This window comes from Haliotis rubra, unplaced genomic scaffold (assembly GCF_003918875.1).
Source record: "Haliotis rubra isolate DU_JTF1 unplaced genomic scaffold, ASM391887v1 Scf689, whole genome shotgun sequence".
Taxonomy (NCBI): domain Eukaryota; kingdom Metazoa; phylum Mollusca; class Gastropoda; order Lepetellida; family Haliotidae; genus Haliotis; species Haliotis rubra.
In genome coordinates, this window is record NW_025767400.1 from 326691 (window position 1) to 342166 (window position 15476).

The window sequence follows — 15476 nt, forward strand, 5'->3', positions numbered from 1 at the left end:
ACGACAAGCATGGGTTACTGAAGACCAATTGAAACCTGGATCTTGATTATTTACAGACCGGCGCCATACAGCTGGAATAATGCTGAGTGCAGTGTTAAACAACAAACCAACCAACCATCAAATAAGTAGGAAACTATAGTCCGTTTGGCTCAAAAGCGGACCGATGAATTGCAATCTAACTCGAAAACTAATAAACATATAATACTCAATGAAACGCTGATCATAATCAAAACCTCAGACCAACTCTGTGAGGTTTTGCAGAATTTATGTCCTAAAAAAACCCGTTGTTTAACAAACTATCATTAAAATATTGACACAATTCACTATTTGTTACGAGGAACGAGTGCAGTGAAAGGGACAGCCAGGTGTGCGAGAAAGGATGGAGACGGCACAGCACAGGTTCATGAATCAATAACTTTGTTGGCACTTGTGCACGTGCTTCTCGAACACCTGGTTGTCCCTTTCTCTGCACTCCTCCCTCGTAACAAATGGTGAACTGTGTCAAACTCTTAATGATAGTTTGTTAAACAACTTTTTTAAGTTTAGAACATAAATTCTGCAATCAAATTACAGAGTTGGTCTGATGTTTTGATTATGATCAGCGTTTCATTGAGTATTATGTTTATTAGTTTTCGAGTTAGATTGCAATTCATCGGTCTGCTTTTGAGCCAAACGGACTATAGTGAGTTCTCTGTGCAATGACAGTTCAGCTTACATTGCACAAACAGCACTGTTTCCCATTTGACATTGTGTTCTTTATGAGCCACAGCTTTGAGCCAAACATGTACCGATGACCAGTCAGCTACTACAAGCTCATTCACAACAAATCATAATCTGCCCTGTATCAATTACAACAGACCATAATGCTTCATTAATTCTAAAACCTTCACCAAAAACATTATCTTCAGTTATTGCCATTGAAACAATGAATGGTATTATGCAATTCAATTTATGGACGTAGAACTGATAAGACTTCAGTAAGGGTCAAGGTCATGACCTCTTTAAAGGACGGAGGTGAAGGACAGCATTAGGGGTCAGGCCACATTCGTCCAAGGTCAAAGAGGTGTCGTCATAGATACGATGTGGGTATGCAGACATGATCTGGTAATGAGGTAAACCATGTCTGAAAATATAAAACATGCATTAGATCCATGTTCAGGGCTACATTAAAACAATAGCCATAGCCCTAACTAAGCAGTTGCAAAATATATACTGATTGATGGAAACAGGTGATTTGTCTCAAATGTTCTGGAAAAGTACTCCACAACTGTTTATGCTCATTGTAAGATAAGAAACACAGTAATTGGATAATATGTCTTGACCATGCCATCATTATCAGGTAAACACAAAAATCTCATTTCTATTTTTATATTATCCATCAAGTCTGTGCTAAAACATTTGGAGATTACAAGCAAGAACTTGTCCTTTGTCATTCATCTGAATACTGTAAATCATGAAATTAATGCGAGCATTTTATTAATGGGATAAATGCATCTGTACTCTTCTCGCATTATTATAATGATGCATTTCAGTCTGACCATGTCTACTTTTGAGAACTTAATAAAAGACAGAAAACATAAATCTGTTGACAGTACACATTACACCAATACAGGTCACTTCCTCATTACAGGTATCTCAAACCACATGTACTAGTAATTATCACTGGTCATTGTTTAAAGTCACTCAAGCACATCAGCCAGACCGGACATTCTCCAGCCATGTGTTTGTTGTACCTTGGTAGATGACTTGTGTCTTTCAAGTCGGATTACGTTTATACATGTTGTCAAAAGACGAGTAGTAGCAAGCAAGCTCGTGATCAAACATGGCAGCGTAACCAAAACATCGTCAGCTCATTTCCATTCATTGCTTAACAAGCTCAATTCAGGTTATTTGGTAAATGACAAGTGTGAAAAGATAAAGAACAACACCACAGATTCAGGGTGTCACATTTTATCATCAACACAGATTCCTGAGCTCGCATTAATTTCGTGACGCCATTTTAGACTAGACCCTTGCACTCGCATTAAATTCGTGACGCATTAATTTCATGATTTACAGTATATGGATTAGTATCACTGTGGGTTTAGCAAACTAGTCCTAGGTATACTCCCCATCAAAAATTTAGACTCACTAGTGTAAATGTAGCCACCTACTTCAGTCGACTGTTCTGAACTAGATTTTGTACAATAATCCATACAGTTTAAAGGTACTGTTTACACATGAACTGATGTATTGTAAAACAAATTCGTGACGTTGAAAAGTTTATTGTCATGTGTTCAATAAATATTGAAACTCAGTGAACAATGGCGATTTTTTTATCAAAACTTTACACCAAAACGCAGCTGTTCACATGCAAGATATTAGCACATGCTTTTCAGCAATTGATGCATGATCCTCGTGCAAATAATCTGCATAAGGTTTGCAGATGTTTCCCCCAAATTAGTGGAGAAATTCATCTTCGTTGTAACCATATGTACATACATAACTTATAGTGATTGATTTAAGTGAGTCTACGCTTTTTAGCAAAGTCTAAACTTTAATGGGGACACCAGAAATGGGCTTTAACAGTATATATTGGAAAATATTGCAGGCTGCATAATGTGGAAAGGAATAATTATAAATCATAAGTTTCTGTTAAATAACGTTTTATTTAGGACTCTGTCAGGTAGAAACATACCGACCTGTGTACCTGTGTCTCAAAACCCGACCAGGAATCAAGGATCCAATTTCAACAGCTACATGTCACACATTTGATCTTTTTTCCTTTTTGTTCTTACTATGATCTGAATCAAAATACACTGATACTCACCTTTGTTTATTCAGATAGAGACGAAGATCTCCCACAGTGTTCTGGAACTTCATCTTGACTATATAAGTCTGGTCCCCAGACTTGATTCTCAGAGTGGTTATATCTCGGGGCGTCAGTGGCCGACTACCTTCATCTGCCTCCAGTCTGGGAATACACACAAGTCTCTCAAAGATGTATCAATATGTAGTGAAAAGTTCAGGAGTTTCAAATCAGATTTACCACCATTTAAAAAACAGACTACATCCCCAGGCTACACAGAGCCATGTATTTTGAAATGTACACAGTCATATCTCATTACTGCAATTAGCTACACAATGTTGAGCTGCACTTACCTTTTCTTCATCTCTGTCGTTACTGCAGTTTCCACGACAACGATTCCGCTGCTGGTCTTGCTATCTTTGCCCTAAGAAGAACATAAACTGGTCAGGGTATTGCTATACAGTTGACAATCATGATGCTTGTCTTTGTGTGTTAGTTGTTTAGCTCCGCACTCAGCAATATTCCAGCTACATGGCGTCTGTCTGTAAATAATCCAGTCTGGACCGGACAAACAGTGATATAAAACATCAGCATCGATCTACGTAATTGGGATACGATGATATGTGTCAGCCAAGTCAGCGATCCTCACCACCCTATCCCATTAGTTTTCTCTTATGACAAGCATGGGTGGCTAAAGATGCAAGATGTCTCCAAATTGGTAAGTTCATCCATGTTTCAGATGTGTACAAATTTCAGTATGACTTCCGCCAGTGTCCCCCCTAAATTTTAACAATGAGGAAAAAATATATGCATTTATTCAGGTAATATGATTTGAATGGAAGTAGGTTGTATCCTATGTTCAGATTAACTGCCAGCATAAGCATACACCGTTAGGTCTAGGGTTAGGTTTAAGGGGGCATACGGGGAAAGTCTTTCCCAAAAAGGCTTCCATTTCTTTATCAGAAATATTTTTCAAAAATATTATGGTCACAGTAACACGTTGGGTGTAATTCAAAGAGACACAAAAAAGTGTTTTTCAATAAGGTGAAAGTGTTTCATCTCTTCCTGTGACATCTTTTGAGGACTTTTTACCTGAAATTAAACTTCAATTCACACTTGTGACATTTTTGGTAGCACTGTATATCAGTAACTAACTTAGAAAGCGTAAAATTGTCCAACCACTCAATCCTCATCTTAAGGATGAAAAGACATAAATACTGAAGAATGTCATCAATACAGCTGGAGCTAAATGAGGCCTTTCCTCCCATATTCATTCAACTGTTCAATCAACCAAGAAACTAACACATAAGAGATGCCCAATCAAAACAGGTGTTCACGAATAGTGTCTGACCCTCTGACAAATCTGGCAGATTCCGATAGGGTCCGCTAGAAATCTACAACCCGCCAGCCCCAGTGTCTGACTGTATTTTTCACAATGACTTTGACTGAAGTTGTTATATGTCATATGTCATACCTGTTTGCTGTTTATAAATCTTATGTTTGTTAGTAATTTTAAATGCCAATTATAAGAAATTTTAAATCTGAAATGTGTGTTTAATTTCATTCTATGGGTCCTGTGAATTTTCAATGGGTCAGACAGACATCTGAAACTTACAGGACCCAATGTCTTGTTACTTTGAAACACCATCCGTGAACACTGCAAAACACTATTTGTATTGATACAATCATGACCTCACTACAGAGCAATGTTGTATTGTAACATACAAATCAACATGTCATTGGTTGACACATGTCATTGTATCCCAATTACCTAGATTGAAGCTCATGCTGTTGATCTCTGGATTGTCTGGTCCAGACTCGATTATTTACAGACCGCTACCATGTAGCTGGAATATTGCTGAGCGTGGCATTAAACAACAAATAAACTTAACATGACAACATATGAACAAACCTGCTGCATGTGGTCTCCCAGTGAGTTCCGGATGTCGATAACCTTCCCTTGTTTTATCACAGATGATGGCAGTTTGTTCAGAAACTGTTCCATGGACAACTGAGGGCCTGAAATAATTGCAGAAACAAAATCACAACAGTAGATATTAATTTAAGAAGCCTCGATAATTATGTTAACATAAAAAATGACATGTAGCTAATATGTACTTGAGGTGAGCAATGTTTGGCGTGACTGGATTCCAACAGAGGTGTTCTTCAGATGGATATTGTTTTGGGACATTGGATTCCAACAGAGGTGTTCTTCAGATGGATATTGTTTTGGGACATTGGATTCCAACAGAGGTGTTCTTAATGAATGGATATTGTTTTGGGACATTGGATTCCAACAGAGGTGTTCTTCAGATGGATATTGTTTTGGACATTGGATTCCAACAGAGGTGTTCTTTAGATGGATATTGTTTTGGGACATTGAATTCCAACAGAGGTGTTCTTCAGATGGATATTGTTTTGGGACATTGGATTCCAACAGAGGTGTTCTTTAGATGGATATTGTTTTGGGACATTGAATTCCAACAGAGGTGTTCTTCAGATGGATATTGTTTTGGGACATTGGATTCCAACAGAGGTGTTCTTTAGATGGATATTGTTTTGGGACATTGGATTCCAACAGAGGTGTTCTTTAGATGGAGATTGTTTTGACATTATTGTTCTTTAGGGACATTGGGAGATTGGATTCCAACAGAGGTGTTCTTTAGATGGATATTGTTTTGGGAGATTGGATTCCAACAGAGGTGTTCTTCAGATGGATATTGTTTTGGGACATTGGATTCCAACAGAGGTGTTCTTTAGATGGATATTGTTTTGGGAGATTGGATTCCAACAGAGGTGTTCTTTAGATGGATATTGTTTTGGGAGATTGGATTCCAACAGAGGTGTTCTTCAGATGGATTTTGTTTTGGGACATTGGATTCCAACAGAGGTGTTCTTCAGATGGATATTGTTTTGGGACATTGGATTCCAACAGAGGTGTTCTTAAGATAGATATTGTTTTGGGACATTGGATTCCAACAGAGGTGTTCTTTTGATGGATATTGTTTTGGGAGATTGGATTCCAACAGAGGTGTTCTTTAGATGGATATTGTTTTGGGACATTGGATTCCAACAGAGGTGTTCTTTAGATGGATATTGTTTTGGGAGATTGGATTCCAACAGAGGTGTTCTTCAGATGGATATTGTTTTGGGACATTGGATTCCAACAGAGGTGTTCTTAAGATGGATATTGTTTTGGGACATTGGATTCCAACAGAGGTGTTCTTCAGATGGATATTGTTTTGGGAGATTGGATTCCAACAGAGGTGTTCTTTAGATGGATATTGTTTTGGGACATTGGATTCCAACAAAGGTGTTCTTTAGATGGATATTGTTTTGGGACATTGGATTCCAACAGAGGTGTTTTTTAGATGGATATTGTTTTGGGACATTGGATTCCAACAGAGGTGTTCTTTAGATGGATATTGTTTTGGGAGATTGGATTCAAACAGAGGTGTTCTTTAGATGGATATTGTTTTGGGAGATTGGATTCCAACAGAGGTGTTCTTTAGATGGATATTGTTTTGGGAGATTGGATTCCAACAGAGGTGTTCTTTAGATGGATATTGTTTTGGGACATTGGATTCCAACAGAGGTGTTCTTCAGATGGATATTGTTTTGGGACATTGAATTCCAACAGAGGTGTTCTTTAGATGGATATTGTTTTGGGACATTGGATTCCAACAAAGGTGTTCTTTAGATGGATATTGTTTTGGGACATTGAATTCCAACAGAGAGGTGTTCTTCAGATGGATATTGTTTTGGGACATTGGATTCCAACAGAGCTGTTCTTTAGATGGATATTGTTTTGGGACATTGGATTCCAACAAAGGTGTTCTTTAGATGGATATTGTTTTGGGACATTGGATTCCAACAGAGGTGTTCTTAAGATGGATATTGTTTTGGGACATTGGATTCCAACAGAGGTGTTCTTCAGATGGATATTGTTTTGGGAGATTGGATTCCAACAGAGGTGTTCTTTAGATGGATATTGTTTTGGGACATTGGATTCCAACAGAGGTGTTCTTTAGATGGATATTGTTTTGGGACATCTGATTCCAACAGAGGTGTTTTCTTAGATGGATATTGTTTTGGGACATTCGATTCCAACAGAGGTGTTCTTTAGATGGATATTGTTTTGGGAGATTGGATTCAAACAGAGGTGTTCTTTAGATGGATATTGTTTTGGGACATTGGATTCCAACAGAGGTGTTCTTCAGATGGATATTGTTTTGGGACATTGAATTCCAACAGAGGTGTTCTTTAGATGGATATTGTTTTGGGACATTGGATTCCAACAAAGGTGTTCTTTAGATGGATATTGTTTTGGGACATTGAATTCCAACAGAGGTGTTCTTCAGATGGATATTGTTTTGGGACATTGGATTCCAACAGAGGTGTTCTTTAGATGGATATTGTTTTGGGACATTGGATTCCAACAAAGGTGTTCTTTAGATGGATATTGTTTTGGGAGATTGGATTCCAACAGAGGTGTTTCGTCAGATGGATATTGTTTTGGGACATTGGATTCCAACAGAGGTGTTCTTCAGATGGATATTGTTTTGGGACATTAGATTCCAACAGAGGTGTTCTTTAGATGGATGTTGTTTTGGGACATTGTATTCCAACAGAGGTGTTCTTCAGATGGATATTGTTTTGGGAGATTGGATTCCAACAGAGGTGTTCTTTAGATGGATATTGTTTTGGGACATTGGATTCCAACAAAGGTGTTCTTTAGATGGATATTGTTTGGGACATTGGATTCCAACAGAGGTGTTTTTAGATGAATATTGTTTTGGGACATTGGATTCCAACAGATGTGTTCTTTAGATGGATATTGTTTTGGGAGATTGGATTCCAACAAAGGTGTTCTTTAGATGGATATTGTTTTGGGAGATTGGATTCCAACAAAGGTGTTCTTTAGATGGATATTGTTTTGGGACATTGGATTCCAACAGAGGTGTTTTTAGATGCATATTGTTTTGGGAGATTGGATTCCAACAAAGGTGTTCTTTAGATGGATATTGTTTTGGGAGATTGATTCCAACAGAGGTGTTCGTCAGATGGATATTGTTTTGGGACATTGGATTCCAACAGAGGTGTTCTTCAGATGGATATTGTTTTGGGACATTAGATTCCAACAGAGCTGTTCTTTAGATGGATGTTGTTTTGGGACATTGTATTCCAACAGAGGTGTTCTTCAGATGGATATTGTTTTGGGAGATTGGATTCCAACAGAGGTGTTCTTTAGATGGATATTGTTTTGGGACATTGGATTCCAACAAAGGTGTTCTTTAGATGGATATTGTTTGGGACATTGGATTCCAACAGAGGTGTTTTTAGATGAATATTGTTTTGGGACATTGGATTCCAACAGAGGTGTTCTTTAGATGGATATTGTTTTGGGAGATTGGATTCCAACAAAGGTGTTCTTTAGATGGATATTGTTTTGGGAGATTGGATTCCAACAAAGGTGTTCTTTAGATGGATATTGTTTTGGGACATTGGATTCCAACAGAGGTGTTTTTTAGATGCATATTGTTTTGGGAGATTGGATTCCAACAAAGGTGTTCTTTAGATGGATATTGTTTTGGGACATTGGATTCCAACAGAGGTGTTTTTAGATGGATATTGTTTCGGGAGATTGGATTCCAACAGAGGTGTTCTTTAGATGGATGTTGTTTTGGGAGATTGGATTCCAACAGAGGTGTTCTTTAGATGGATATTGTTTTGGGAGATTGGATTCCAACAGAGGTGTTCTTTAGATGGATATTGTTTTGGGAGATTGGATTCCAACAGAGGTGTTTTAGATGGATATTGTTTTGGGAGATTGGATTCCAACAGAGGTGTTCTTCAGATGGATATTGTTTTGGGAGATTGGATTCCAACAGAGGTGTTCTTCAGATGGATATTGTTTTGGGACATTGGATTGCAACCTTGTTGCATATGTTATACTAGTATTTGGTATTACACTTTCTCAGTTAAGTACAAATTCTAGTACTTTTGTTGGGTTGAGACCCATCCAGGATTTGAACCCACACCCTCAGAGTAAGGCACCTTAACGCCAGCACACAAAGTCAGCCAGCTAACCCGTTCAGCTACCGCGGTACCAGTACTAGAACTTGCACCTCAAGATACAAGAGTGGACAATATTATCACAATAAATGTACAACTCACCTGGAAGTTGACTTGTGACCTCACCAGAAGACTCGGACGAAGCATTAGAGGTCAGATCATGATGCTATACCAACTTGTCCAGGACTATATTATCACAATAAACGTACAACTCACCTGGAAGTTGACTTGTGACCTCACCAGAAGACTCGGATGAAGCATTAGAGGTCAGATCATGATGCTATACCAACTTGTCCTGGACTATATTATCACAATAAATGTTCAACTCACCTGGAAGTTGACTTGTGACCTCACCGGAAGACTCGGATGAAGCATTAGAGGTCAAATCATGATGCTATACCAACTTGTCCTGGACTACATTATCACAATAAACGTACAACTCACCTGGAAGTTGACTTGTGACCTCACTGGAAGACTCGGATGAAGCATGAGAGGTCAGATCATGATGCTGTACAGACTTGTCCAGGTTGCTGGGGACGAGACGAGATGGCTTCGTGTCTCCCCCCAACAGCTGCCCTGCTCCAGTAAACAGATCCTGGTGCCGCTCGTTTTTGAAGGATACCTTGCGTAAATCTGTCACCTGGAAGAGTTCATTTGGATGATTGACAGGATTCCTTTGATATGATCATTTCACTATCAAAGACTCCTCTTTCTATCTGTAGATGTATCGTTACAACTGTCAATCAAATCAGTCAAGTCACACATTACAACCACCCAATTCTCAATTGCATCAGAAGAATGGAGGGCTCACTTTACTCACTTTACTTTACTCATGCTTCACCGTGGGATTATCAGAAACTAGAGAGATCAAGACAGTCCACTTTCTATAAAAATCTGCTAATCTTAATGATTCACTAAACCTGCCTACGCTCTAAATAAAGAGAAATGTGAAGTCTGGACTAGAAAAATGAAAACATCCTCACCATTTGGCTCTTACCATATGTAATGCAGGGCTCCAGATAAGGGCCGTATCGGCGTATGTACAGATAAAATATATGCACGATACGGTAGGAAATAATTTAGAAACAGTAGCAGATACGCACCACAGCAGTGGTGTATGGTCTTAGAATCATTTACAGATGTATTTATCTGAAAAAAGTATTGTTTTATTGTTTTTTACCTGTTTACACAAGAGTAGCAATGTTGTGGTGCATATATGAAACGAAACACAATATCACATACTCCATTAAATTCCATTCAGTACTCTAAAAGTTTTTCCAGTACTCCTACATTTAAAAAATAAGGAGTACGTACTCCTGATGTTGAAAAATTATCTGGAGCCCTGGTAATGGATAACGAGGACCGATTTTCCTCCAGGATCCCGAAATGGACCATATTTAATATCAAGGCTCCGCTCCACAAAGGATCTCATCCCTTAGACTATGTCAAAGAAAGGGATTACCTTACTGCTACAATCTTACAGTTACACCTCTGTCAATAAGGAGTTACCTTAAACGGCACGCCATCCGGATAGCGGTTTTGAAGTTCTGATGGAAAGTAACCATCATTGAGATCTTTAACACAAAGCTGCGTTTCAGGATCCGAGAAGGGTCGGAATGGCCCCTTAAACAACATGATTCCATTTGCATAGAAGGTCAGGGGATTGGATCCTGAATCTTAAAACACAAATCAAATAGGAAAAGACATTAACACAATAACAACACACATCCCTAAATAACGGTAAATAGATATCACATAAAACAATTGTTATTTTGAAATTCACTGAAAGGTATTATGTTCCAGCCTGGTGTTAATTTCAAATCTATGCACTGTATACTCATCAAAGAAAGTTAAGCAACAACACAGTTTACTCAAGCTTGTGGATAACTTATTTATTAATGATTTTATTTTCTAAAAATACGAAAATACAACTGTACTTTACCTGGCCAAATACCACAAGCAACAGAAAGATTCACTGTACAAAAAAGTGCTATGGTTGAAATTGAGACATAACTGAGCAAGGGTTATCATATAAAGTTACTATGCATCGTAACATGTTTGGTAACACCAAAACAAAGGGGATTTCGAATGTTTCAAATAAGACTTGCAAGGACTGCCAACTGACCAGAGCAGAACACCCCTTTAAGAGATGGCAATGATCCAGCTTACCCTCAGTCTAGCTCCATCTGTGGTGTGTTGGATCTTAGCTACCCCCTCGCCAGCCAGCACATTCAGGTCCCGGATGTTTTCTATAATACGGTCATAGTCCACGTGGAATGCAGGAGTTCTTGATACTGATGATCCTGAAACAGGATGAGGATTAGATTTGTTGATGGAGGTCATGTCATGTCCATGGCAACTGAGACATTAAGGAGATGAAGGTCATGTCGTGTCCATGGCGACTGAGACACTGGGAAGATGGCGGTCATGTCATGTCCATGGCGACTGAGACACTGGGAAGATGGAGGTCATGTCATATCAGTGGCGACTGAGACACTGGGAAGATGGAGGGCATGTCATGTCCATGGCGACTGAGACACTGGGAAGATGGAGGTCATGTCATATCAGTGGCGACTGAGACACTGGGAAGATGGAGGGCATGTCATGTCCATGGCGACTGAGACACTGGGAAGATGGAGGTCATGTCATATCAGTGGCGACTGAGACACTGGGAAGATGGAGGGCATGTCATATCAGTGGCGACTGAGACACTGTTGTACGAGGGTGTATCAATGAAATATGCAATCTAGATGGAAACAGTGTTCCAAATTTAGGGTAGTCTTGTGGGTAGAGATTATAAATCTTGGAATATGATATGATATGATACTTTAACTTCAAACACGTGATATGAAAGATAACCATGACTTCAAACAATGTGGAAGAACTACACGTTTCAAGACAAAAGAACATCATGTGTTTCCATATTTGCAAGTGTTACTGAGTATTTGATGCTCAAATTTTTTATTTGGAACAAACGATTGTATCTGGAGGTTACACACGAACGAAAGAACTAACAGAGAGCTTCATCATGTTTATCAGCTGCTGCAATACGTACAACTTTACCCTGTTAGAGACACTAATGAGTAGGGTTAGGTCACTGGGTCATCATAAGGGCCAATCCTGGATACAAAGCTGATCTTGGTAAACTAAGGTGAGGTGAGGTGAGGTGAAATTGGGTTTTACGTCGTACTTGAGAATATTTCGCTCATATGACGACGTGCATGCGTGTGTATGTGTATGTGCGGCTGCTTGTACTAGCCCAGACTTCAGCTGGTTTTATAGTGCTAGCCCACTGAGATACCATGCCGCAGTGAAGCATGAATACCCCACTCAAACACATTATACTGACTCCGAGCCGACCAGTCCTTGTTGTACCCATTAATGCCGAGCGCCAGGCAGGGACCAACAAGTACCATATTTTAACGTGTTTTGGTATGACGCGGCCGGGGATCGAACCCGCAACCTTCCGCTCTCCGGGCGGACGCTCTAACCACTACACCACGGAGGCGGTCGGTAAACTAAGGTAAAACAGCATGCACATTGAGCTGCATGTTGGAGACCACTGGGGATTCATCCAGCCTCACTGCTTCCTGCCTACCTGGTCTCCACACATCGTCCTCACTGCCTCCACTGCCGCCGCTGGAGTAAACATCGTCATTATACACGTCAGACTCAGGGTCAACCTTCTCCCCCACCCATACCATGCCATAGTCAGACAGGAAGGCCTGAAAAAACATTATAAACATTATAAAACATTAATCCCACAGACAAATCATTAAGAGACACTCCCCAAACCTCCCCAGGTTCTATGACAAGAAGGGTGTGATCACAGACTACAGCACTTGTTTTACCTCTGTCTTATGTAATGGAACCAAGGGCTCTGTAGCTCACCTATCTCACATTGTATTTGCATGTGGAGTTTGTGTGTTTGTTGTTTAACGCCCCACTCAGCAATATTCCAGCTACATAAATAATTGGGTCTCGACCAGAAAATCAAGTGATCAACGGCATGAGCATCGATATATGCAACTGAGATGTGATGACATGTGTCAACCATTTAGTGAGTGAGTATGGTTTTACACCGCTTTTAGAAATATTCCAGCAATATCACAGCAGGGGACACCGGAAATGGGCTTCACAAATTGTACACATGTGGGGAATCAGACCTGGGCCTTTGGCGTGATGAGCCTGACCAAATGAACACGTATCACTTCCAGTGACAAGCATAGGTTGCTCCAGGCCAAGTTTCACCTGGATCTTCACGGGTAACAACATACGGTAAACCTTCTTTGATCTTGAATGATGAGGACTCCTTATGAATGGTAATTACACATCTTAAAATCAATCTTTTACTCAGAAGTGTGTGAAAGATTCAGACATGCATATCTGATTTCAGTACTTCAAAACTAATAAAACTGGGGAGTAAACAACATAAAAAAATAAAACTACACTAGTATAGTGTTGTGAAGAAATAAAGGAACCATTTAAGAAAGCTGGATTTGTGAAAGAAACCATGCATCCTCATTTGAACTAATTGGAAAGGTTCCCTCTGACTTTCTGAGTAATTCCCCATGTGAAACTGGAAAAGAATGTCTTCTTGGCAGTGATTGCACTTCAGGTATTAATCCCCAAGGAATCCCTGACTGATATACAGGCATTTGACTGTCTTATGTTGTCAACATAAACTTAATTGTTAGCAATGACAGCTGCAATGGTTACTCCTACTAACAGTGCTTGCAAATTTAACAAAACATATAAAGAGTATAACATATGTTATATTTTGATTACGCTTTCTCAGTAAAGTACAGATTCTAGTACTGTTGTTGGCTTGGTATACTAATGTTTAGTCCCTGAATATGTTGTCATTTTGATAGTAACAAATACATCCATTAAAATTGAAAAGGAGACCCAGTGAGTTGGGAGATTAAGCCTGAACTTGGGGAAATCTAGACACTTCATTTAGAGCTTTAGCACTGTAGGGAGGGCTAGGCAGTAGGGACAATAATGAGGTCCCGGGACGGTGAAACAGACTATTGGGTTGAGTCTCATCCGGGATTCGAACCCACACACTCAGAGTCAGGCACCTAATAGCCAGCACACAGAGTGAGCTGCTTAACTCACTCAACCACTGCGGCTTAGACAGCTGACTTTGTGTGCTGACGTTTAGGTGCCTGACTCTGAGGGTGTGGGTTCAAATCCCGGATGAGACTCAACCCAACAAAAGTACTAGAATCTGTACTTTACTGAGAAAGAATAATCCCCAATATAACATATGTTACATTTGACCACTTTCTAAATGGTATAGCGTATTCATGTAAAATGTGTTGCCAATCCCCAGTGTTCAAACATGAAGCATTCAATGATCCACTGAGTGTGCCAGGTAAAAACAAAACAAATTCTTTTTCTACAACAATGATCACTTCTTCAAAGGAAGAAAGTCATTGGTGGCTGTCATGGAATAACAGTTCATACAAAAAAATAATTATAAATTATTACCACTACAAGCGATATATTAGGATTCAGATATTAGGAAAATATAAATATAGAATATTAGTTTATCATGATCTGTAATAGCTTAGAGAAAGACTTTAGTCAAAAGTAATAAAACTCATCTCACAGACATACTATTGAAAAAGGTATAAGTTACGACTGCACAATTTCACAGATGTTCAAGATAAATCCTAGCCTAAGATATCAAGGACTCAACTGTAAGACAAACCTTTCAGTAAGACAAAAGTTATGTCTGGACGGTTTAATAAACGTTTTGGATAAAGTAAACATGTCATCACCTATATTACAATAGATGCGCTTACTCTAAATATAGAATATTAGTTTTTCATGACAGTGCTTTCAAAAAGATTGGGTATCCTTAAATTCTCAACTTGTCCAAATGACACCAATTATACATTTAAACTCAATATCAAAATATTAAAATGCACACATGTGTAATTTTCGATATCATTTATCAACTGACACATATTTGCTCCATTTTTTTATTATTACAGAAATAAATAACTGTAAAAGAAATTCAAACTATTTCCGCATAACTTATATACATGTTTTTATAATGCCATTTCACAGCAGTGCAGTTACAAAAAGTTCAGATTCAATGTTCTTTTGATGTCTGTGAAACTTAGGGTAGCCTTGATATATACTGACACTTCTATTTCTGTCCAAGTGATAAAGAGAAAATATTGCCAACAGATATCCAAATATAGCAATTCACGTTGCTGAAACCATGAAATTATTTTAAGCCAACTCCACAAATATCTGAGAAACTTTTATCTCTGAATTACTTTTAAAACCATAATTCCTTAATGCTGTATCAGCAATACCAAGGCCAAGATCTGACACAGCTCAAACGAAAGTCTTCTGAGATGATTTCACGGATACTCTGCAAGAGGCACTGTCATTCATTAAGCATTCATCCAGGCGACACTCACAAAGATACCAGAATACCCAAGGTCTCCCTTTAATGTCTCCGATCATGATACACGTCACCTGATAGTAACACCTTCTAATAGCTGATTGCTGGAAGACATGAATATTTCACGTTGACTAGTAAGGGCAATTAATCCAAACTCGTGTTGTCATACAAAGGTTTAATCAACAG

General features: G+C 38.9%; 1 protein-coding gene across 1 annotated transcript in view; it reads right to left on the reverse strand.

Moving 5' to 3' along the window:
• Nucleotides 1-609: 609 nt before the first annotated feature.
• LOC124258263 (UBX domain-containing protein 11-like) overlaps nucleotides 610-15476 on the reverse strand; it is a 31649-nt gene continuing 16782 nt past the window's right edge. The window contains 9 exon segments of the mRNA XM_046692331.1: nucleotides 610-1123; nucleotides 2810-2953; nucleotides 3142-3212; nucleotides 4701-4807; nucleotides 9308-9503; nucleotides 10373-10524; nucleotides 10527-10539; nucleotides 11033-11166; nucleotides 12462-12588. Coding sequence (XP_046548287.1) covers nucleotides 991-1123; nucleotides 2810-2953; nucleotides 3142-3212; nucleotides 4701-4807; nucleotides 9308-9503; nucleotides 10373-10524; nucleotides 10527-10539; nucleotides 11033-11166; nucleotides 12462-12588 — 1077 coding nt within the window. The 3' untranslated portion in view covers nucleotides 610-990.